This window comes from Schistocerca americana, chromosome 3 (genome assembly GCF_021461395.2).
Source record: "Schistocerca americana isolate TAMUIC-IGC-003095 chromosome 3, iqSchAmer2.1, whole genome shotgun sequence".
NCBI lineage: Eukaryota > Metazoa > Arthropoda > Insecta > Orthoptera > Acrididae > Schistocerca > Schistocerca americana.
In genome coordinates this window covers 126,291,298-126,318,380 of record NC_060121.1, presented here as the reverse complement: position 1 = coordinate 126,318,380, position 27,083 = coordinate 126,291,298, and the positions used below count along the sequence as shown (strand labels likewise).

At 39.1% G+C, this 27,083-nt stretch overlaps 1 protein-coding gene across 4 annotated transcripts in view; it reads right to left on the bottom strand.

Annotated features, from left to right (window-relative positions):
- Window positions 1-27,083, bottom strand: part of LOC124605781 (pericentriolar material 1 protein-like) — a 378,792-nt gene that overhangs the window by 292,089 nt on the left and 59,620 nt on the right. For all 4 annotated transcript variants that reach the window (XM_047137665.1, XM_047137667.1, XM_047137666.1 and 1 more), the window contains 3 exons: window positions 21,230-21,393; window positions 10,404-10,540; window positions 1,615-1,779 (listed from right to left, as the gene is read on the bottom strand). In XM_047137665.1, the coding sequence (XP_046993621.1) occupies window positions 1,615-1,779; window positions 10,404-10,540; window positions 21,230-21,393 (466 nt within the window). The remainder of the gene's footprint in view (window positions 1-1,614; window positions 1,780-10,403; window positions 10,541-21,229; window positions 21,394-27,083) is intronic.

Here is a 27,083-nt window from a genome sequence, read left to right as displayed (position 1 = left end):
GATTAGATGGCTAGATCACATAACTAATGAGGTGGTACTGAATAGAATTGGGGAGAAGAGAAATTTGTGGCACAACTTGACTAGAAGAAGTGATCGATTGGTAGGACATATTCTGAGGCATCAGGAGAGCACCAATTTAGTATTGGAGGGCAGCGTGGACGGTAAAAATTGTAGAGGGAGACCAAGAGATGAATACGCTAAACAGATTCAGAAGGATGTAGATTGCAGTATGTCCTGGGAGATGATGAAGCTTGCACAGGATAGAATAGCATGGAGAGCTGCATCAAACCAGTCTCTGGACTGACAACAACAACAACTTCTGTATTATTCACAGATGTCAAAAATTTGCTCCTCCAATTCGACTCAGTTGTGCAACTAAAATACAAGCCGAAGAGTACAACTGAAAGGTCCTGCCCTGACTGTACAAGAATAAATCATTGGTGTACACAAGCAAGACAGCTAATATGCAGCTCTGTCTAACCAGAAGCCCTCTGCCTATATTAAACCCTCAAAAATTGATGTCAAAGAAATTGAATAAGTACCAGGCACAACGTTTTTGGGCATATGAACTGACAGAACACTTCAACGGGACCAACACAGAGAGGAATTGCTAAAAGAAATCCAGGTAGTTTCTGTTATGCATTTAGAATCTGCAGCCAATAAAGTGATATACATACAAGTATGCTAGAAAAATCCAAGTAGTCTCTGCTGTGCATTTAGAATCTTCAGCCAATCATGCGATACACTCTAAAAATTGTGTACCATGAACTTACACATTCAGTAATAGCATATGGCATCCCATTTGGGAGCTGCTTACAGAAAAATTTCGTTACACGAAAAGGGCCGATGAAAAAATTATTAAAAGATCACCAAAGCAATACACAGCAAACATTAATCTGATGGGCAAAACATTGAGGAGAAATTATGATGGGATTGGAAACATAGGCAACCTACTCTTTAAACTACCCCTAACATTTAGAAATAAAACAAATACTTTTAATAATCTGGTATGAGAAAGGTAAATTTTAGTGAGGGAGGTTACTGTGTTAAATATGACAACAGTCTGTCTACCAAAACTCTTGACACTGAAATCATCCAACTCTTATATGTAACATCCACAGTTTTCTACTTCTTTGTCCCATTTTTTTTTTTAATTTTGGGTGTAATATTTAAAATTAGATATACTTCAGTGTTCTTAGTGCTTTTTTACCACATGGCTGCTGTTGATTTCGGCAATATGTGGCTGTTGGCATCTCAACGCCTTTACTGTTCACAAGTGATAACCTTTACTTCTAAATTATTTACATTCTGACAGAACTCTTCATTCCATATTTAAAACTAATACCAGTCAATTGCGAGAACTGTAATGTTCCCAGTAACACTGATTAGAACAACATGCGCATATGAGTACATAGCACACTTTACAGTTGCTGAATCGTAAATACTGATGTATCTGAAAAAATAATGTCCATTTCATATCTTATTATTGGACAATATGGCACTGTCATGACTGTATCACAAAAAAAAATATTCTAAAAGTTTCAAGAATGAGATAGCTAACATTAGTAGAGTAGCATGCTTCAGAGTCCAACAAGTTATTGTTGATGGTCTCACCTGTCATGGGGAGCTGCTTCTTTGCTCCCATCATCACTAGCTGTCTCTTGTGCCAGCTGGTCAAGGTAATGTTGAGGCACAGACTGTCCACTGCTCTGGAAATCAACTACTGTTGCAAGAAGCTGTTGCAAATGTTGCAGCCGTGCCCTTGCTTCTTGTAGTTTGCTGTACGTGCAGAAAGAAAAACTGCATTACTATTTTATTCGAAGACATAATTTTTATTAATGTATTCATTCTGTACATAGGGAAGAGAAGGTAAGGCAAGCAATTTTTAAGTTGAGTTTGGAAATAAGAGTGAAACATATTATGTAAACCAACAAATAAAAAAATACAATCATACAGCAATAAATGAAGTATCAAACATCAATTTTATGTTTTTCTGTCCATCTGCATTTCAGTCTGTTTAAAAAAAAAAGAAAGACACAGCATTTCAGCAAACAATTACCACTGCTAGCTCAGAGTCCTGTCAAAACTAAACAGATTGGCTCCTTTTTTGTGAAATGCCAGTACCACGGTCACAGAGACAAATTAAATCTGTGCAAAACCTAAGAAAGCAAGCATCTTAATGAAAACTGAACAGAGGAAAACCTTGGGTTGCAGAAGAAAATTTTATAGAGTGGGAAGAAAGAATAATTTTTCTTGTTGGCTGTGTGCCATATTTGCACTTATATAGGCCATGTATGAATACAGGCCGCACCTAAACTTTTGACATGAGATTATAGTAAGAAGTAAATCTCAAATACTAACCACATAACTCAATTTACAAGAAAATACAATTACGCACATCTCTCTGTCCCCTTCTTCAACTCCTGCATAACTATGAAGGGAATTGTCCGATCTGACATGTCAAAACCTGCCATCAAATTCTTTATACAGTAAGGAAATGCAGAAAGAATGCAATTACAAAATTTTAGCTGCTAAGACACACAAGCATTTTTTTAAAATGTTAAAAATTGTCAAATTTGTAGCTCACTAGGTGGCTGGAGAATTGTACACCCCTATCATGGCTGTAGCAGACAGAACATGTGCAACAGCGCAGGTGCACAGCCTTGGCTGACAGTGCACTGGTGAATGGATAACAGAGCACAACACAATCGTAATTTGAACAAAGCGAATTTCAGTTTCCGTTGATGGCTTCTCTGACAGGATTGTTCAGTTACTATTTGCTGAAATTTGCAACCTGTGTAATATCCACAATAATTTAGCAGTTGCCTTTGCTGTATCACCAACTGTTAACAATGGAGATAAAACCGAATTAATTTTCCTTTGTTTTTCTACAAGGTCTGTTCAAAAAATTCGGGAACAATCGTAATTTCGCGCCAATGGCATGTTGGAGTGAAATGCGGTCCACATCCCAGCACACACGTGTGTTTAATGTGTAACTGCTAGAAGTTTCATTTTTGTATGTCTGTTAAGTTATTGTTCAGTTCTGTATTGAGTAGAACTCTGAGTCACACAGTTTGCAAACTTCAAGATGGCAGAATTAGAGAACTGACGTCTGTATTAAATTTAGTGTGAAACTCAAGAAAACCTTTATACAGACACACCAAATAATGCAGGAAGCCTATGGTGATGAGTACTTAAGCCATACTCAGTGTTATGAATGGTTCACGTGGTTCAAGAATGGCTGGACGGAAGTTAAAGATGACTCTCGTTCAGGACACCCTTTGATGTCTACCGACAATGCTCATGTCAGGAATGTCAACGAAACTGTATGTACCAAACGAAGAATGACTGACCGAGAGATTGCAGAAGAATGTAACATTATAGTCTGATCATGTCACGAAATCCTGACACAGCATCTTGGAATAAATCGTGTTGCTGCCAGCTCGTCCCACATCTCATTAGTCGAGACCAGAAAGACCTTCGTCTCACAATCTGTTACAAGCTTTTGGACCACACAGATGAGAATGAGATATTTCTTAAGAGAATCATAAGTGATGACGACACATGGGTCTACAGTTATGATGTTGAGACCACGGATCAACCTTCACGATGGGACAGGAAAGGTTCTCCAAGACCAAAAAAAGCTCATCAAGTCAGGTCAAATGACAAAGACACACTGATAGTTTTCTTTGACTTTGAAGGATTAGTTCACCATGAGTTCATGCCACAGGGACAAACTGTTAATGAAGTGGGACATGTTGCAACGCCTGTAAGAAAATATGAGAAGGAATTGGCCTGAAGTGTGACGAAAGAATTCATGGCTCCTGCATTACGATAAAGCACCCGCACATTCATCCCTGTTGGTGCATGACTATTACACAAAAAACGAGATCACTATGCTGCCTCATCATCCGTACTCTCCAGACCTGGCCCGGTGGACTTCTTTTTATTTCCAAAATTGAAAATCCTGTGGAATGGATGAAGAATTGCAACAAAAGACGACATAAAATAAAATTTGTAAGTGGTGCATCGTGCAATCTAGCAAGAGGTATACCAGGACTGCTTCCGGAAGTCAAAATGGCATTGGGAGTGGTGTATCAATTGTAGAGGAGAGTATTTTGAAAGAGACCATGCACAATAAGTAAAAAATAACCACAGAAAAAATTTTTGGACAAAGTTCCAGAATTTTCTGAACATACCTCATTTTTGCTCAAAGCATCTGTCTTTGTGCAGGTTCCAGAGTATCACAGGAATGTGGTGTCCAAGTAATGTTTTCAACCTCACAAAGATGAGTATGAAGAATATGGTATGCAACCAAAATCACATACACTCCTGGAAATGGAAAAAAGAACACATTGACACCAGTGTGTCAGACCCACCATACTTGCTCCGGACACTGCGAGAGGGCTGTACAAGCAATGATCACACGCACGGCACAGCGGACACACCAGGAACCGCGGTGTTGGCCGTCGAATGGTGCTAGCTGCGCAGCATTTGTGCACCGCCGCCGTCAGTGTCAGCCAGTTTGCCGTGGCATACGGAGCTCCATCGCAGTCTTTAACACTGGTAGCATGCCGCGACAGCGTGGACGTGAACCGTATGTGCAGTTGACGGACTTTGAGCGAGGGCGTATAGTGGGCATGCGGAAGGCCGGGTGGACGTACCGCCGAATTGCTCAACACGTGGGGCGTGAGGTCTCCACAGTACATCGATGTTGTCGCCAGTGGTCGGCGGAAGGTGCACGTGCCCGTCGACCTGGGACCGGACCGCAGCGACGCACGGATGCACGCCAAGACCGTAGGATCCTACGCAGTGCCGTAGGGGACCGCACCGCCACTTCCCAGCAAATTAGGGACACTGTTGCTCCTGGGGTATCGGCGAGGACCATTCGCAACCGTCTCCATGAAGCTGGGCTATGGTCCCGCACACCGTTAGGCCGTCTTCCGCTCACGCCCCAACATCGTGCAGCCCGCCTCCAGTGGTGTCGCGACAGGCGTGAATGGAGGGACGAATGGAGACGTGTCGTCTTCAGCGATGAGAGTCGCTTCTGCTTTGGTGCCAATGATGGTCGTATGCGTGTTTGGCGCCGTGCAGGTGAGCGCCACAATCAGGACTGCATACGACCGAGGCACACAGGGCCAACACCCGGCATCATGGTGTGGGGAGCGATCTCCTACACTGGCCATACACCACTGGTGATCGTCAAGGGGACACTGAATAGTGCACGGTACATCCAAACCGTCATCGAACCCATCGTTCTACCATTCCTAGACCGGCAAGGGAACTTGCTGTCCCAACAGGACAATGCACGTCCGCATGTATCCCGTGCCACCCAACGTGCTCTAGAAGGTGTAAGTCAACTACCCTGGCCAGCAAGATCTCCGGATCTGTCCCCCATTGAGCATGTTTGGGACTGGATGAAGCGTCGTCTCACGCAGTCTGCACGTCCAGCACGAACGCTGGTCCAACTGAGGCGCCAGGTGGAAATGGCATGGCAAGCCGTTCCACAGGACTACATCCAGCATCTCTACGATCGTCTCCATGGGAGAATACCAGCCTGCATTGCTGCGAAAGGTGGATATACACTGTACTAGTGCTGACATTGTGCATGCTCTGTTGCCTGTGTCTATGTGCCTGTGGTTCTGTCAGTGTGATCATGTGATGTATCTGACCCCAGGAATGTGTCAATAAAGTTTCCCCTTCCTGGGACAATGAATTCACGGTGTTCTTATTTGAATTTCCAGGAGTGTATTTCTCCTGAAGACCTACAAATGTGTTATTTATTAGTTAATTTCTTGGACATTCATTTGAATGATGTCGACATTTCATTAGAAATTGTGGAAACATTAGAAGAATCAGGAAATTGATGATTCTATGAATTGTAGTACCTATGACAATTGTCGTCTTAATTAAAATCAGGAACAAAGATACAGTACCTTCCTAGCCCAAAGAAAACACATACAGTGATGGCTTTGAATGGCAAAGAAAAGGAAGGAAAATGCTTAAGTTAAGCAATGTGCAAAGCCTGTTTCGTGTTGTAAAATCTGCCCAACAGTACCAAGCAAGATCTATGAGTCTGGACACTCTGACTTGCACATGAGGTGAACATTACTGATGTCCACACTTCTTTGATCTGGTTAAACGGATTCAGGACATTACAGCGAATAGGAAGTAGCAAAATTACAAGGTTTACTTCAACCAAATGTGTAGAGGACATATCACTGATCAGAAATACGAGTACTATAGAGAAATTTGCAGCTGATATGAAGACAAAGCTTCTCATTATCTCCTAAAATTCTGTGTATAAAGCCAATCACTCAGGTATTTGCACTGATAAGTATCAGTGAATTACTGTTTCCACAGCTTTATATCTATTTTCAGGAACCTCATAGCAAACTAGAACCAAAATTTAAAAAAAAGACTATTTAGTTGCAAAAATCTTGTAATAAATGTTGCAAAATCTGGAAAAATCGGAGAGAAGAATTTTCAATATTACATCTGACTCACTGCTTTTGCTGGCCTCTTGGTCTGGACATAATGACACCTCTGACTGTAGGATGCTGATGAAAAGGCTGTTAATATAATTCAGATTCCACATGGAACTACTAGTGTGATTCAGCCTCTTGATAAAGAAATTTTTGTGTGAGCCTAAAGCATTTTTTAGTAAATTGTCAGATAATGTAATTACTGATATCTCTTTGTCATTTTTGGTTTATTAGTGGCGCAGTAATGTTAAACTTCAGTCATTTCTGCACTGTCAGTTTGCATCACCATGTTTTATAAATTTTATCAGGTATGCCTGATATGCAGCACAATATCCAGAACAATGGCCACAGCCATTTACTACTCCATCCTCATTCTGTCTAAATAAAACTAACAATTACTGTGGAGTGCTTGACTGCATTAATTTTTATTTTATCAGGTATGTCTGGTGTAATGAAAATGTTTATTTTGTCATCCAATAGACTTTTGCATTTTGTGGTAACTACATTAAATAAACAAGGAACTGTTTCATTGTTAGTAAACTGTGCCATTATTCAAAAATTATCATAAGGGCTACGCTGCAGAAATTGTTATAAAATATTTCGTGCACCAAAGTATAGTTCTGACTGATGGAAGTTGTCTGTAATGTATCATCATACACTGCCTAGATTTGCTTTCCTCTGCTAGTCACTTGTGTAATAATTACATCTGCAACAGCTTAGCTGTCAATATGAACTGCCAGTTATTCGAACTATTAATGATTTGAAACATTTTTGGTATGGTTTACATGCTTAAAATTCATGTGTGTTCACTTTCGACTTTCTGCTATGTGGCACTATATTCTCCTGTCTACTCATTCATTGACTCGCACACTGGGCAGCAAGGGCATTACAAACCATTTTTTATAAGTGGTTCTTCATGCAGCAAAAATGAGTAGCTTCTAACATTTTTCTTTTCCTTAGCAGTCAAAATGTTGACAGCATATTTCTTTTGGCATATTTTCCTGGGTGAAAAATTTCAGGGCAGGTTTTGACATGCCGCACTGGATAATTCCCTTGTAACAGTGATACAACAAACACACACACACACACACACACACACACACACACACACACACACACAGGGGCACAGTATTTTGTGAACATCAAGGTCCACTGTGTGTATTTGAAAGTAGCTATCAGACTGTACCATCCTGAGATGACAGTGACCTGGTGTGTGTGTGTGTGTGTGTACAAACTTAGTCCAATGGCTTAATTTACATTTGAGTGAACTTTAAATGTGCCTGCTTGGTATTCAATGCTTCCTCTATGTGGTGAGTAGCACTCTATCCTATTTCATTAAATCAGAGACAGAGACAGAGAGAGAGACTGACTTTGTGACTAAAGGTAAACAAATTAAATTTTACACAGAAGAGTATATTTTTAAGTGACTGAATGATTTGTGATATCTATCCACAGTTTTATAAAAATGAGTTATTGTCTCAATTAAATGATTAATGGAAAATCTCATATAAGATGTGAAACAAACACTAACAAAGAGATAGAGGGGCTGGCCAGTACTTACCTCAGCTCAGTACAGCCGATAGATACACATAAAACAGAACTGAAAATTTACATTCCTAGCTTTCGGAACTTTGTTCCTTCATCAGGGAGGAGAGAGGGGAAAAAAGGGAAGAAGGGAAAGTGGATTCAGTTACTCACAACCCAGGTTATGAAGCAACAGGGAAAGGTAAACAGGGAGGGTAGCAAGGATGGAGGCATGGTTGTCAGAGGGAAGCCAAAGATATTCTACTGTAAGTACTGTGCCAGCTTCAAACCAAAGAGGATGCATACAGAAGTAAAGAGGTATATAGTATAAAGATAAACACAACTATGTAGGATGAAAAGATGCGTGAATGGCTAAAGAGGAAAGGGAAAGAGGAGAAGACTGAAGAGTGAATGGGAGTGAGGTTGTTTAACGTAGGTTCAGTCCAGGGGGATGGCGGGATGAAAGGATGTGTTGGAGTACAAGTTCCCATCTCCGCAGTTCAGAGGGACTGCTGCTGGGCGGGAGAAGCCAAATGGCACATACGGTGTAGCAGGTTCCTAGGTCCCTAGAATTATGCTGGAGGGCATGCTCCGCTACTGGGTATTGGGCATCTCCTAGGCGGACAGTTCGTCTGTGTCCGTTCATGCGCTCAGCCAGTTTAGTTGTTGTCATGCCGATGTAAAAGGCTGTGCAGTGCAGGCATGTCAGTTGATAAATGACGTGTGTAGTTTCACACGTAGCCCTGCCTTGAATTGTGTATGTTTTACCAGTAGCGGGGCTGGAGTAGGTGGTTGTGGGGGGATGCATGGGGCAGGTTTTGCAGCGGGGTCGGTTACAGGGGTAGGAACCGCTGAGTAGAGAAGGTAGTCTGGGAATATTGTAGGGTTTAACAAGGATGTTACAGAGGTTAGGGGGGCGACGAAAGGCAACTCTGGGTGGTGTGGGGAGAATTTTGTCAAGGGATGATCTCATTTCAGGGGTTGACTTGAGAAAGTCATATCCCTGGCGGAGTAATTTGTTGATGTTTTCGAGGCCAGGATAATATTGGGTGACAAGGGGGATGCTTCTGTGTGGTCTGGGGGTAGGAACATTGTTGTTGGACGGGGAGGAATGTACTGCTCGGGAAATCTGTTTGTGGACAAGGTCTGAAGGATAGTTGCGGGAGAGGAAAGCACTGGTCAGGTTATTGGTGTAATTGTTGAGGGATTCGTCACTGGAGCAGATACATTTGCCACGAATACCTAGGCAGTAGGGAAGGGAGCGTTTGATGTGGAAAGGATGGCAGCTATCAAAGTGAAGGTACTGTTGTTTGTTTGTGGGTTTGATATGGACAGAGGTGTGAATGTGAGCTTCAACAAGATGAAGGTCAACATCCAGGATGGTGGCTTGGGTTTTGGAGAAGGACCAGGTGAAATTCAGATTCGAAAAGGAGTTGAGGTTATGGAGGAAATTAAGGAGTGTTTCTTCACCATGAGTCCAGACCACAAAGATGTCATCTATAAACCTATACCAGGCCAGGGGAAGCAGCTGTTGGGTCTTCAGGAAAGCCTCCTCCATGCGGCCCATGAAGAGGTTGGCATAGGAGGGAGCCATCCTGGTTCCCATGGCCGTTCCCCTGATTTGTTTGTAGGTCTGGCCTTCAAAAGTGAAGTAATTATGGGTGAGGATGAAGTTGGTAAGTGTGATAAGGAACGAGGTTTTTGGAAGATCTTCGGGTGGGCGTTGGGAGAGGTAGTGCTCAAGGGCAGAGAGACCATGGGTATGTGGGATGTTTGTGTAAAGGGACGTAGCATCTATGGTGACAAGAAAGGTTTCAGGTGGGAGAGGAGTGGGAATGGATTTGAGGCGTTCTAGGAAGTGGTTTGTGTCTTTGATGTAGGATGGGAGTCTGCGGGTGATAGGTTGTAGGTGCTGGTCTACCAGAGCTGAGATACGTTCGGTTACATTGCTTCCCTCTGACAACCATGCCTCCATCCTTGCTACCCTCCCTGTTTACCTTTCCCTGTTGCTTCATAACCTGGGTTGTGAGTAACTGAATCCACTTTCCCTTCTTCCCTTTTTTTCCCCTCTCTCCTCCCTGATGAAGGAACAAAGTTCCGAAAGCTAGGAATGTAAATTTTCAGTTCTGTTTTATGTGTATCTATCGGCTGTACTGAGCTGAGGTAAGTACTGGCCAGCCTCTCTATCTCTTTGTTAGTGTTTATTGTCTCAATTGTCAAACATGGTAATGCTTCTAAGTTTTCTTCAAAAGTCTTCTAAATTAGCAATGAAATGTAAAATGAAGCTTACATGTGTCATTTTTAACATGGACTGTTCTAAACTGTAACTAACAGCAGGCAGTAATTATAAACAAAGAGCAAACATAATTAGTATTTATTTTAACTGAAACTTACATTGCTTTATTGTGGATGTCACGTGCTCTCTCCCGTTCACCTTCACTGCTGATGTTATCAGGTTTGTTACGAACACAAAGATTTACTGCAAGTTCATTCTCCTGCTCTGCTTCATTCTGCTCAGGATTGTCTCTGTCCTAAAAAGTGCAAATGCAGTAAGTATCATTTGTATATTATTATAGTTCTATTTCAAACATCAAGTGCTTACTGCATAGCAAGATTACCATCAAAACACAGATCCAGGACACAATGAATTTTATCAGCAAGTTATTCAGAACCTACTTTCCTGCTTCAATTACAGTCTCTTGCATTATCTGAGTCTCTGAAATTGTCACCTAGAACTCAATGGAATTTCTTGCAGTTGTTACTACTTTTGAGCAGTCCCTCTATGTAGTGATAGTGGTAATATGGTTGTGTATATGGGCTAGATCCTTCACCAGATGTTCCTGGAATGTATCTTCAATGATTAATTTCCTCTAAACTGGAGTCTTTCCTTATCCCACTGATTGTTTTACACTGTCCCAGACTGTTCTGAATTTAAGACTGTGTGTTGTTTTTGCTGTTTTCTTCAGTGTGCAGACCAGTTTAATGCAGTTATCCATGTTAGTTTCTTCATAACTATTGCACCCTACATCCACCTGAATCTGCTTTAGTGTATTCAGTCTTGGCCTGTCTCTACAATTTTCACTCCCCACACTTCCCTCCATTGGCAAATTTACAATTTTTTAATGTTTCAGGATATGTTTCTCAATTAGTCCCTTATTTTAGTCAAGATGTACCATAATTTTTTTCCCATACTCTGATTCAGTACTTCCATTACCTGAACTCCCAGTCTGTCTTCAGTCTGTCTTGTTACTGGGTGTAAAGCACCTCAATTGAAATGTTCTCCCATTATACAACTTATCTTTATTATGTTCATAATATTATTGTTTTGTGGGTCCAAGCAGAAAAATGCAGTATGACTATGAAGTCTTTTGTTATGGATACCTTGGGAAAAAGATTCTTGTTCAACTTGTCATGTCAGGTTTGGGTAAAATTCCAAGCGTTTGCTGACTCCCTCCACCATCATTGTCATCAGGGGCTACTTGAAAGCAGTGAAACTTGGATTTTTTCCTGGACATGGCTATGATTTTGGGCTTTGAGCTGAGTATCTTGTATTTGCTAGTATTGTACAAATAAACTGTGTTATACTGGTATTTACAACACAAATAAATTCCACCAGTAAACAGAAAGAGTACCTATCTGAAACTAACATATTTCACCCCCCTCCCCTCCCACACACACACACACACACACACACACACACACACAAAGAAAATATTATGGCTCATATTAACAGTTACTGCACTAAGGTGATGGCTTGTTTGTGGGTTAAGAGAAGTCACAGTGATTTACTTGTTCAAATCATGAAATGTCCCAAGAGGTAATGTTACACAGCTATTCAAATTATCAAGTTCATCAAGCACTGTAGGATTTTCAATAAAACTGATAGCAACAAGAGAAGCAAGATTATTTGCTCTGAAACATATGCTTATAAGAAACTGAATTAGAGATACCTGTTACGCTGGAAAGGGAACGCTCTTATCATCACAGCAAACAAAATAGTTTGGAGTGTCACATTACTGATCTCCTGTGACAAGTGTATTGGCAGTTGACACAAGAATGGGCAAGACAAGCAATATCAGCACATCAGTTTGTGGCCACACTGTGGGAGAAATTCCATCTACAACATCATGCAGGCACAGAGCTATTTACTTGTCATTGTGTCAAGCATTTACTGCAAGTTTATAACACTTGGAAGACAAACCACAGTGTAAAAAACCTTTACCAATTAAATGATGGACAACAACAATGTTTGAGCAGATGTACTATCCAGAACGATCTTCTCACTATGGAGTACAGAAGTCACTGTCTCACATGTGTGCCTCTGTTCATTGTGTCACCTGGCATAGAGATCACCATGAGCACAAGGACAATACTAAGTACTGAAAAAAGGCTGCATGGCTATATGAGTTGTAGTACACAATGGTAGGCGTCAATGACAGGATACAAATATGTCAAAATACACAATTTGGCAATGCATCCCACTTGGCAATGCGGCATTGGTCTGTCGAGCGGTGTAGGTAAGTTTCTCATGCGTGCATGTTTATGTAGAATGAATTAGGGCTCTTGATACATCCACCATTTTCTCTCTCTGTTGAACAAACCTACTATCTGATCATACATGATCAAGCATACCCATTCATTCACCCACATCACCCAGATAATACAACATTTGTTTCTGTGATACCTGTAGCAGACATTATAAACAACATGAATTTGGTTAAATAAAGTGCTGCAGCTTGGTTTGATACATATGATTTACTATTTAAATGACAAAAAGCCATGACTACATTGTTCAGGCTATCAACACTTAACAACAAAATTACATGGAATTCTTACGATATATCTACTGAGGACTTTGGTGGCCTCTGCAACTTGAGGATATGAAAGTACAGCATATTTTGCATTTTTTAAAATTTGTGTTAAGGTAAGGATTAGTACTAAGGGAAAACCACAAAAACATAATTGATTTTCTTATAAATCAGATGAATGCAATCAAAGTGAAGGCAAGAACACACCGTAGGCCTTTGTTAGATAAATCTGAGATCTTAATAGTAATTAACATATTCTTACTATGTCAATGATGTATTTGCTTAACTACTGAACATATCTGTAATAAATCAATGACACAAGTACAATACCAGAACCTGTACATCTCTAGTCTTACCAAAAAACAGATTGGCAGAAACTAAAAACAGCCATGTTTATATAGTAATCAAAGTGTGTAACAAAATCTCAAATTCACCCAATGTATGCCTGTCAAATTGTTTAAGGAAAAACTTCATAGTTTCTTATTCATTGGAATAATTCCTTCATAAGTCTAATACAAGTATAACTTTGTAATAATACATTTATGGAAAATATTATATTGAGAAACATTGATATTAATGAAGTCTACTGCTTGTCTTTCTGCCAAATGACTAACAAATAATTAAAATCTAAATCTGACATGAGAACAGAGATGAGAGAGAAATCCAAAATAAATTTTCTATACAAGAAGATACACGGAGAAGAAAAAATGTTAGTTTGAGACAACAGCAACAACAACCAACAGCGAATAACAAAATAAATAACCTGAACACGTTAAACAATGTAGGCAAAAACAGACTGCTATTTACAGTGAAGAAGACATGTCAAGTTGCAGATAGGCAGAATTACAAGACACTCACACATAGCTTCCAACCACAGCCTTCGTCAGTCAAAGACGCACAAGCACACATGACCACCCACTCCAGCATCTCAGGCCAGAATGCTGACAATGTTGCATTCCCCCAACATGCTGGAGTTGGCAATTGTGTGCCTGAGGCATGCGTGCTTGCTTGCATGCACACACACATGTGTGTGTGTGTGTGTGTGTGTGTGTGTGTGTGTGTGTGTTTTACTGACAAAGCCTGTGGCTAAAAGCTATTGTGAGTGTTTTTTAATTGTGCCTGTCTGCAACTTGGTCTGCCTTTTTATGGTATGTGGGGTCTGTCTTTCACTACATTGTTGATGTTACTACCTGGAGTTCACATTGCTTGAACATGTTAAAGTGAGAGAAATTGAAAGGGAATGAAGCATGACAGAGAAGCCTTATAAAATGAGAAATGAGGGACAATTGAGATATATATCTTTAATTGAAATGTATCCAGTGTGGGCAGGAAGAAGCAAGTGACTATTGTAAATATGAAACAACTTTAATAAAAATTAATATATTTGTTTAAAAGGAATTGTGATTCTTTCTGTGCAATTGTACAAGTTGATCTTCGGGGTTAAATGTCTGTCGCTGAATGAGAAATGCTGAGGTGGCCTCTTTACATGAGGTGTAGCATTCAGTGATACTGGAACAGAAATGGTGGTGGCCCGTGCATGAGCCTCTTTTTACTTTGCTTCCATGGACATCAGAAGCTGCCACACAAAGCTAATGAATGTAGTAGGATCTGTGATGGACATTGCTAGAAGTGGTTATCCTAGAATGTCAATGTCTGAGGAAAATGACCAATTTGTGCAGGAAGTGTTCATCCGGGACAAAAAAAAAAAAAAGAAAAAAAATCACCACGCTGTTGTGACCATCACATGGAGTATGATGAAATCATGGTATGCTCGTTCAGATACTTCTCCCAGTAGTTATTGTCAAACATAATCTGGAGTGATGAAGCTGTGTTTCATATGGCAGAATATAATCAGTCACAATTCCCATTACTAGGCACAAGATTCTCCACATGCCACCAATGAGAAAATGCAACATCGGTCTAAGGTAATGAATAGTGCCGTGCAGTATGACATCAACACAACTTAGCAATCCATTCCTTCTTGGAAACACAATGAAACTCAGACCAGTAGCTAGCCACACCATAAAACAGATTTTGCCAAATGTGTCCATGTATGAAAATATTACTGACCTCATCTTTATACAACATGGTGCACCACTGCATTTTGCAATCAACATACACGAACGGCTCGACAATCATTGTGTGAGATGTTGGTTGGGCTCTGTGGTCCTCAAGAGTGCCCAATGCAAAGACCTGGCCACACACTGTGCACATTTACTTGGGATGGGTGAAGAAGGGAGTTTATCAGACCAAATTATGTATGTTAGATGATTTGATGATTTGGAAGCTGACATCTAGCATGTTCTCACCTATGTACCACAAGAGTTCCATTTGAAGTCAGTTGAGAATGCACCCAAGCAACTAGAAAAATGACATCCATGCAGAATTTCCATTGAAAAAAAACTGCTACTATACCAGTCATAAAACACTTTGTTTCAATAAAACAGACCAATTATTTTACAAAATATTAGCTATTTCCTATAGGCACTAACTTCACACTGATTCTGTAATTCCAAGATTATAAAATGTATGCTCTAACAGAGCTCATTTAAGTAAAATGTATTAGTTTGTGGATGACACTCGGTTTTAATTGTAAAGTAGAAACCACTGTTCAAAAGAATAGCAATATCCAACTTTGTCTTTTGATTTATTTTACAGGTAAATTTTATTTTTTTCTGACATTGTAAACTAGCTGACAAACACAGCATTGCCTAGGTATTCATTTTGCCAACTTCATATTTTTTAAAAAAAAACTGTGTTTGTTGTGTAATATCAAAGAAATTTCATTTCCATGTATGTGTGAAAACACCTCTAAAATTATGAAACAGTCATACAAAGAAATATATCAACCTACAAATGTATAATAAGGTATCCAAATTGAGAAACATAAGAGGGCTATCAGAAAGCAACTGGCATTTTGGTCTCTCACAGCATTGGGCAGGGCTACACTCACCATCTTGGTGCCATAACATTCCTACACTCAGTATGCATCCAGTGGTGGTAGCATGTGATTTGTGTCTCTATTACTTTGCTTTCTGCGACATGTTAAAATGTTTGTTGCAACAGAAAATCTAGTCACTTGTGATGTGCAGTCTATGATTACGTTTTTGTTGGCAAAAACTGCAAACCAATTGAAACTTATTACAACCATTGTAATGTGTACAGAAAAGGAATAATGAGTGAAGCCGAGTGTGGCAACAGTGCACTGATTTTAAAAACAGCTGTACCAGGACCGCAGTGGTAGGTCTAGCCTTGTGACTGATGAACTGCTGATGAAAATCAATGACAACATTTGTGTAATTGTTCATTTCATGATTACAGAACTTTTGGAACATTTTCCCCAAATTTCACAGAGTTTGGTGCATGAAAGTGTGGCAGAGAAGCTTGGTCGAAACAAATTTTTGGCTATGTGGTTTCCAAAAATCCTAATGGAAAACCACAAAAAACAGACCGGTTGCAGCACTGACCTTCATCAAAGATTACGAGAAAAATGGTATTGTGAAACAAAGAGGCAGTTAATGAAATGAAGATACGCAAATTCTCTCAAGGAATCGAGGAAATGTTTGCAAATGCTGTCAGCAAGAAACATCATGGCAACTGTGTTTCTGGACTCTGAGAGAGTGATTCTCATCGATTTCCTTGAACATGGCACAATAATTAACTCAGAAAGATATTGTCAAACACCGACAATGTTAAGGTGGGTAATAAAGAACAAACATTGGCGAAAATTTAGTGTAATTTTTTTTTTTCACAACAATGCACATCAATACATGGCCAATTGCCCCAAGAGCTCCTACAGGGTTTTGGGTGGGAGTTGTCTGTTCATCCACCATACAGCCCAGATTTGGTGCCGACAGACTATCATCTCTTCCCAGTAATGAAGACATGGCTCGTTACACAACAACTTGACACTGACGCCAAACTGTATGCTGGTATAAACCAGTAGTTGCAATTGTAGGTGGCAGATTTCTCCAGAGACAGTATTGACAAACTTGTGCAATGATATGATAAGTGTGTCTCAATTAGAATGGCAATTATGTAGCGAAACAGCTTATGAGTTTGTCTTTAATATACATATAATAAAATTTGGTTTTTCCATATTGTTAACTTTTTATTTAAAAACATCTGTTACTTTCTAGAGAGCCCTTGTAGTATGCAAAATACAAACTCTCTGTACTGTTTGTTTAACTCAGAACTTGATTATACATAATATTTTCCATTACATATCCAGGAGCTACAATGAATAACTTCTCGGGTGAGTCCATTCTTGAGCAAGTAACATAACACTGTCCATGAGGAAAACATGGAGATGTCAAATCCAATCTCCATTATTTAATAGTTTGCCCCAGTGATTTGTTAATTTTTATGGCAAATGAAAGTCTCTCTGGAAATTGCAGTCTCTTGAGGTGAAAGTGATGGAGCTGTTTCGCGTGTCTAGAATGCGATTTTGTTAGTGTCCCTGTGGCAAAGCCTATTTACAACTCAACAGATGGCTCCTGTTTCTGCCTACAGTGGTTTTTGCTTCACAGCTGAAAGATGTCAAAGCTGTTGCCAGGTGTCAGGAGCTTCTTTAAGTTGACCATCTGTATGAGTGTCATAGAAGTAAAGAATAAACGTATTAAAACTTCATGCACGATGCGGCATTTTTTCACAGGTCTCAGTGTTTATGACAAAATGTCTCTTGAATTATGCATCTTACAATGATATATTTCTGTAGGTACATTCAGCGGCATATGTGGATACTGTCTGCAAAATATGTTGCAAATAGAGTAAGTAGCAAAGACGTAATAAATTCAAGTGTCATAAATGGTGCAGCAGTTTTTCATGCATCTCAGTGTTGATGACGTCATTCTCCTGGTCTGTGTGTTACACAATGATATAATTTTGTAAGTACACTCAGCATTATTTGAGGAGACTTCTGCAAACTATGTTGCAAATAGAGTTAATATCGAAGAAATAATAAATTTAAATGTCATGCACATGTGGCAATTTTTCATGCATATCATAATATTTAATACGGACAATTAAATAATATTTAACACACCAATATCAAGAGTAATTAAATCATTTATGGAAGGTGAGTGCAATAACAATGGTAACAAATTCAAACAGTTCAGTTGAGGTAATCATTTATGAGTCACAACAATTTTTTTTTCAGGAAAAATGATATTTACAAATAGACTATTCCCTTAGAAATAATAGGACAAAGTCTTAATTTACAGATGTGCAAATCTTCAGAGGGCTTATCACTGGCTCATATAGCTAAATATTGACTTTAGCCTCTGACTTCTGGAAGGGCACACTGTATGAACCATACAAATTGCATTTGTTAAAAGAAAGAAGCATAAATAAGAACACTGAATCTAAGAATATCTATTACAAACAATTTGGAGACATAATGACTCAATGTTCACCACTACAGAGAAAAAGTGACACCGGAAATCCTAAATAAAAAGAATTAAAAGAGACCAGTGGAAAAATGTTCCTATTGGAGCACAAAAAGGGTGCATATGCTCCTGTTTAGACACTGACTTAAAAGTAAGGTACTAGCTGCCTCATCCTACCTTATGCAGCACTTTTAAAAATCTTCCCAAAAATGTTGGCATGCAAACATATTCATGCTCTTTTTGACACGCGACTCAACTCTCACCCCCACAAGCTCTCCTAATTGTAACTTGGCCACACCAACTAGTCCATTGCTGTAAGTTGCTCATACCTACCCTCTTCCACTTGCCAATTCTCACTCACTCATTTGGCCCAATTCATTGTCACTATCCCTTTGTGCCTCTCTAACTGTCGATGTCTCCTGTCTCACAGCCACAGTCTCCTTCATTCTGGAACCACATGCTACTGTCTCCTCTCGCTGTCACTGTCACTGTCTTCCTCCTGCTACCTCTTACTATTACTATTTAATTCATTCCTTGCCACTGCTACTATCTCTTCTCACTGTCACTATCTCTCTCTTCCTTGTTGTCACTGTCACAGACTCTGTCTCTCATTATAACTGGCTGTCACCAATTTCCACTTGCTCCTGATCTTTATTCCTCTTGCACCTGCATTGTTCCCATCACTCTTTTCCTAGCACTGTTCTGTAACTTTCAACTATGTTCCACTGCCACTGAATCCCTCTTTTTCTCTCACACTGCCATGGTTTCATTTGCTATTTCTATATCACACCAACAGTCTATTATGTTCCAGTATTAATTACTTTTCCATCTCTTCCCCAGTGATACTGTCTCCTCCTCTCTCAGAGTAAAGAGGGATGAATATGTTCACAAGTCAACATTTTTAAAGGTGCTGAGGAAGGTGGAGTGAGGCAGCTGGTACTCTACTTTTCAGTCAGTCATTTAAATAGGAGCACATTTGCCTTTTTTGTGCTCCAATAGGAGCACTTGGCTGCTCGTTTTCTTCTTTTCACTAATGTGAAATGAACTTAATGGACTAGTAAAATTTTGATAGTTTACTTATGTGAAATTGAAATAACACAAAACTAATTTTACGCCTCAGATTGGATTTTATGTGCACAAATATTTTGTATTTGCTTCAATACTACAGCATGTGGTTCCAGAATCCTTTTGATGACACACACACAGTACTGTGTATTTCTCTGGGCTGCATCACTTTATAAACTAGGTTTTTGCCTCACACTGGATTTCACGTTCATATTTCACATGCACAGGTAGGGTAACTTTGAATCGTTGCATGTCAAAAATGGATAATGACATCAATAAAATTTTCAAGGATGTTCAAGATTGTGATCTTAGGAATATATTGTAAAAATTTCACCCACTTGTTTTGCATAGCCATCTTGGTATCCACAGCTCAGTTTTGGCACCCAAAAACCATGTTTTTGGGGTGTTTCTCGATAACAGATAAAGATTTTTGAAACAGGAAGATAGCATTTCCAGATAAATACCTACAAAATATACCATTAAAATTTGAGACATTTGCTGCATTTAGTTATTTAGATATCCACTGCTGACAGAGAAAAAAATGGTGAAAAACACTTTTTTTTATTTCTCAGGAATCACCTATGAACTAAATGGTGCCTCAATAAGCCACTTAAAGCACACTGTAGACAACATTTAATGCCCCAGTTGCCTAAGTTGGAGGAAGAGTGTAATATTCAAACTCTGACCCAGTAGAATAGGATGGTTACAGTAAGATAATCCTTCTGTTTGGTATACAAAGGGTCCCCAGCCAAAGGGCTATCCAAAACACTTGACAATATCTTTTTAGCACCAACAGAACCTGAGGTCCAAGCCCTGGTAAAATCCCATTTTTATGTGCAGCATTTTGGAACATATCGGTAGTACATGCAGTAGCATGTGTACCAGTCTGTGGATCTGTAAGAAGGAAATTGAAGAAACAGTGAAAGAAAGGTGCGTAAATACTCCATCTTCAACAAATATTTGAAGACAGTGGAGGAAGCTGAAATGAAAAAGAAAATAATGCTAAAAAAATTAAATATGCACAACAAGAACATGGAAGCCAATTGAATTCATGGCAGCCAATATCTTGAGTAAAAATTTTTCGACACATGGACAATAGGAATAAAGTAAGAATAGATGTGTTACACAAATATCCATGAATCAATCACTGCAGCAGAAAGACAGACAAACCTATCAGCAGAAGGAGGAACTGACTTCATTCTAATGAATGAGCTTCAATGATCCTTGCAAAAAATTAAAAACAAAAAACTACTAAAATAGGTAAAATAAATTATTAAAATATGCAGGCATGATGCTACACTGGAGGCTGCTAGAAATAATCAATGCCTGTTACGGAACAAGTGAAATGTCAGACACGTGGAAAAATCAGAAGTTTGTTCAACACTGATTACACTACAGACTCTACAACTTATTGTGGTATAAATTTTATTAGTTCAGTGAACAGGTTATATGCAAGGTTAAATATAGTGGTAAAACATTTGCTCACTTGGGGTACCACCCTTGCAATCAATTAGTCGAGAATATAAACATATTGTCTACAGCCTAAGCATCACACATACTTTTGTTGCTGAAACAGGTTTCAACCTAAGACAAGAAATTTGTATGTTACTTATGCGACTTACAGAAGTCCTCTGCATGCTCCAACTGAGAATTTATTTAAAACTACATTAGCTGTGAGAGTAGAATGAATGCTGGCTGGTAAAAATACTTTTTCTTTCACTAATAAACATGACTCTGAACACAATTTCAGAAATTCCCAATGAAGATGAATAGATCCGATTCAGAAAGGAAAGATCAATACAATTTATTTATATTATTTCATTTTAGGTATGCTTGTCTATATTCTATATTTCACATTTCATGAAACATGAATAAAAAACTTATTATTTTATGTAAAGTAAATGATATGCACTATTATTACATTATTTCCACCAATTTTAATGTTTCAATAACTTCTTACCCCACCAGATGAGTCAAGATTAATAGTGGCAACAACGTTCTGAAGATGAGCCAGCTGGCTTTTAAGTGATGAGAACTCAGCCATTCTGTTTTGGACCTGCTCCACGACCACATCCACATCACCATCACTACCTTCTGCTAAACTGCCTGTCTCACCAGCCTCATCTGGAAACAAAGACCAACAATGTGTCACTCAAGATCATTCAAAACATTCAACAAGAAGTTACCAACTATAGTAATGTGATCTATATATACAACCAACTGATTTTCAATTTGATCACACAGGCTACATCAACCTAAGAATACTCATATGCACCTCACAGTATTGTACATTTACATATTTTGTGAGAAGAAATACATTTCATTTTTTACATGTTCCACACTTGTGGAATAGGTGTGTGTGTGTGTGTGTGTGTGTGTGTGTGTGTGTGTGCGCAAGCGCGCGCGCGCACGCGCGCGTAAAGTTTGGTCATTTGTTTATTTGGGACTATAAATGTTGAATGAAACCTAGCCAGGTCTCTTACATCCTTTCTAAGACCAACAAAATGACACATCACAAAGGAATTGTCTGGATGGGACAGAAACCATTAGATGTAATGTACACATACAGACAAATGATTACAACTGCGGAAAAAATTGGATTACTTACTCGAGAGAAAGAGCTTTACAAATTGAGCAAGTCCATAATGCACTGGTCCACATCTCGCCCTTATGCAAGCAGTTATTTGGCTTGGCACTGATTGAGTTGTTGGATGTCCTTCTGAGGAATATCGTCCCAAATTCTGTCCAATAGATATGCTGGATCATCAAAATCCCGAGATGGTTGGAGGGCCCTGCCCACAATCCTCAAAACTTTCTCAGTTTGAGAGAGGTCTGGCGACCTTGCTGGGCAAGGTAGTGTTTGGAAAGCATAAAGACAAGAGGTAGAAACTCTCGAAGTGAGGGGTGGGCATTACCTAGCTGAAATGTACACCCAGGGTAGCTTGCGATGATGGGCAAGAAAATGGGGCATATAATATCACTGATGTACTGCTGTGCTGCATGAGTGCTGCAGATGACAACAAGAAATGGCACCCCAGAGCATCACTCCTTTTGTTGGGCCATATGGGGAGCAACAGTCAAGTTAGTATCCCATCGTCATCTGGGGCATCTCTGGTCTGGAATCTCACTGACTGGAATTGATCTGTCTTCAGTGATGAGTCCTGTTTCACACTGAGCCCCAATAACCAGCAAAGACACATCTGAAGATGTCCAGGACAGCAAAGGGATACCAACCTGACTATCGCCCATCATATTGCCCGACCACCCGCAGTAATGGTCTGGAGTGTCATTTCCCTTCATAGCAAGACCTCTATGGTTGTCATCCATGGCACCCTTACAGCACAGCAGTACATTGATGATATTGTACAAGCTGTTTTGTTGCCCAAGATGGCAAGCCAGTCTGGGCATTGAGAGAACGAGACATTATTGAGAGCTACAAATACAGCATTAGGCAACAGAAGATGAATGGGTAACTTTGAGAGATGAAATAGCAAAGACAACAGCCCTCGGACATTGGCGCGCCAGGTACATATAGTCTGCGCCCACGAGCTCGACTCCAGTTCTCCACCGCCAATGGAGGGTAAAGCTTTGACAATGCCAGCCACTCGTGCTGGCGAAATGTCAGAAAAATCATTAGATGAACGTCGGCCGAAGAACCCGAGACAGAAGCCAATAGGCAGTTTGTCAAAAAGTGGCCACGAAAGCCTTAACAATTTTGTAATATAGGTTGCAATGTATTTCCAATACATTTTAACAAAAGAATAAGAGTGGCAAATAGCTTACTATCTAAACCAATAAATATCATTTAACTTAAAATGGGTGTCTTATTATTTATTAATATACATTTTTTACCCTGAACCCCAAAACAGTTACCAAAAACTACTTTCAGCAAAACCAAATTTTACCAGTTTGTCAGTTGAGGACCCCAACTCTCCTTTTGTTAAGCAATGTTCCATTTTCCCAAACCCCCACCGCCCCCCATTAGTCCCCCACCCCCCCTTTCACTGACTTCTAGAATCGCCCCTGCATGTATCCTTTCACTATTTCAAAAATGTCTTTGCCCTTGGTAGTTAAGGGCATTTCCTTGCAAGAGAGATACTGTTTAACTATGTTTCTTTCATTAATGAAGCAAATAAAAAATCATCTAGGCCAGTTACCTCAGTAGATTCATCCAACTGAACCAATTTGAGTTTTAACAGAATGTTCAATGTTTTCAGACATGCCCTGAATACATTACCAGTGGACAGAATTTTTTTTTACATCAGGTTCATACGCAGTGCCAAACACTGTTTTCACTATAGCACATCAAGCCGGTTTTTATGGTTGTCTCTGCAACTACATGAGGTAATGCATCTTTTGTAATACTCTCAGCTACAAGACAATTGGCTTCTTGAGTTTTATCAGATGTCCCAAATGTCTTATTAAATAAAGAACTCTGCCGAGTCTTTTCTCTAAAATTTATTTCAAATAGTCAAAACTTTTTCCTTGTAAATGTTTGTGTTTTGTTGAAATACATTGCAGCAGTTTATTCACTAGCATGCTTCCACTGGCAAGTTTCTCTCCACATATCATACGCTTCGGTGTAGGACATCCTTCATCTCCACACCACATGAACCCCATTCTTAAGTATTCTTAACTAAACAGCCTTGCATTTGCGTTCTTGCTGCTAAATGATGGCACAGAGCAGAGATTTGAGATGCACTATTTGACTGTTCTGTTGCTCTGCATCCAATGTTTCATTAACTGCCAAAGGTCTCTTTCCAACAACGAATTTATCCATTTCTGATGACTTCCATAAATTACATCACTTTGAAAAAAAGTAAAATAACAACACATCACAAACAAAACAAAGAAACAGGCTGAAGGATAAGTGTGCAATCTCCCATTATTGCTGCTTAAAAAGCTTGTTACAGTGTGGACCGATAATGTTTGCCAATGTACAGCAGACGAAGATGACATCTAGTGCCACAAATAGAAGTTACACGCACAAAATAGTGGAATTCAACACACAATCACTTGAGGACATGCTCTATGGTTACACACAATGAAGAGACGATTGTTTTGTATTATTTCATCACAAGTTTTTAATTTGTTCTACATTCTGAATTTATTAGCCTCACAACAGCCCCGGGTGCTGGGACAGCTCTGCTGTAAACTCATGCGTAACTATGGGAAAAATAGATACCACTACAGAAAGGTAAAGAATCCTTACAAAAAAATGAAGTACCTGGATGAATCGTTGGTCAAGACGTCCATGATTGTAGAAGTGTGTGATTCAAACTTGAGAAAAAGTTACAGTTATACGGCTAAAAATTGATTTTTTAAAAATTGTAAAATTGAAATAACAGCACTAAATGAATGAATTTCAAGCTTAAAATTCTTACTCAGTTCTTTAAAGAGATATAACTTCATTCAAGAAAGAAAATCAGGATGTGCAACCGAAGCCAACACAGTGAAGTTACACAAGTCAAAAGTAACAAATTGTCAGAGTGGATAAAAGTGTCACTTAAAGGCAGTTCTTCAACTGCACAAATAACAAACTCTGCAAAAACTAATACATTTTCTGATAAAAACAAATATGATGTTTTGTAAACAAGTGACTGTGATAACGACTCTCCAAATAATCGTAAGCTTGTAAAAATCAGTGGCCTGAAAATGAATGGTGTTTTTGCAGCTAATGCCAATAACAAACACAGATCATCAAGGAAAAACAGTCGTGCACTTTTAGTAACAGAGTGTTATGGCAGAAATCTATCCAGCACGCTCCAAGAGAAAAATCACAACATAGTGGTGACTAGTATAGTGAAACCTGGAGCCGGAAATAAAAACATAGACTCTAATTCAGGGGTGAAATTAATGCAGGAAAATGACAATATCATCTGTATAATGGGATCAAATAATGCAAAAAATGAAGCAGAGGTTTGCCTGAAAATGCTCCAGTATTTTCTAGAAGCTAACAAATGCTGAAACACATTAGTTGAAAAACTACTTCATAGGCATGATCTAATTTATAGTTCTTACGTAAACAAAACATTCAGAAAACAAACTTCACAATAAGGAAAATGTGTTCACAATATGCCACGTGCAGCATATTGGATACAAGCAAGCTGCATTGAAATCTGCATGTGAAGCAGGGAATGCATTTAAACAATGACGGGAAAAGGTTTGTTTGTGATTATGTCAGCAAAACAATTATAGAAAGACTTTTAAGCAATAGGACAATCTGGCAGACCTACTGACAACAGTGAGGAAAGTAAAATGAGCACAACACAACTGGCGATCCTAATTTAAACTGAAGGTATGTGATGCTATAAATATGACTCCCAACAACCAAGCCGTGAATACTCCCAATCTAAATATTTATCACCATAATGTGCAATCAATGCATAATACCATCGATGAAATTAACATACTATTAACTGATCAACTAAAGGATATCTCAGCATTATGTATTCCTGACGATTGGCTTAACCCAGAATTAGTTTAGAATATGAAAATAAATAAAGTCATTTTGTCCTCATACTACTACGGAAAAACAGCAAGCAAGGTGTGGTGTAAATTTACACAAAGGAAAATACAGATTTCAATACCCTACCTGATTTAACTAGAACAAATGTAATAAGGATTATAAAATTGGAGTCACTGCTAAATAAAGTAAAAAAATGGATTGTGAGTCGATGATCTATGGGAACTTCAATACTGATTTCCTCAAAAACAGTAGATACAGAGGCCCTTTTGAACCTTGCAACAACCTATAATTTTACAGCTGAAGTAAAGGTTGTTACCTGAGTAAAAGAACTTGTGAAACAGTTTTTGATCAATTTCTAATCATGAAAAGTTTGCACAACACTTCACTAACAATTTTCACTGCAGGTTTCAGTGATCATCTTGCTCAAATATTAAACTTAAAAATGAAAGGCAGTAGTATTAACAACATGTCTTTAAGAACCACAAGTAGAAGGTATAATCAGGATAATGTAAACTACTTCAACAGATGTGACTTTGTAGGCTTTCCTGGCATAATAAGTCTTGAAAGTCTCGCCAAGTTTGCTGCTGGATCATAAAATCAACTTGATTCAATATTTCGGTGATCCAACTGTTCGCCATCTTCAGGAGAATGCTGCTTCTACTGATCAGTCCTGCTGAGAACTGCAGGACTCATCAGCAGAAGCAGTGTTCTCCTGAAGATGGTGAATAGTTGGATCACCGAAATACTGAATCCAATTGATTTTAGGATCCAGCAGCAAACCCGGAGAGACTTTCAATACTTCAACAGCTTATTACAGAGAGGAAAACAGTCACAGGTTTGCAAAGTTAATGACATAAATGGAAAATTCAATCCCTTCGTTGATACATTAACCCAGTTCTTTCAAATTGCCTTCCCACTGAAAACTGTAACCATAATAAGGAATTCTAGAACTAACAGCTAGATGACAAGGGGAATAAGGGTTTCATGCTAGAAGAAAAGACTACTACATGAAATATGTTAAGTCAAAAAATTCTTCACTTGAAATACATATGTACTATGAAAAATACTCCAAAATACTAAGAGCAGCAAAAATAATGAATAATGATGAGAAACTTCTTGACAGATTAAATCTGTGTGCCGGACTAAGACTCGAACTGACCTTTGCCTTTCTGCAAGGTTCGGAGAAGAGCTTCTGTGAGGTCTGGAAGGTAGGAGACGAGGTACTGGTAGAATTGAACCTGTGAGGATGGGTCGTGAGTCATGCTTGGGTAGTACAGATGGTAGAGCATTTGCCCACGAAAGGCAAAGGTCCCGAGTTCGAGTCTCAGTCCAGCACACACTTTTA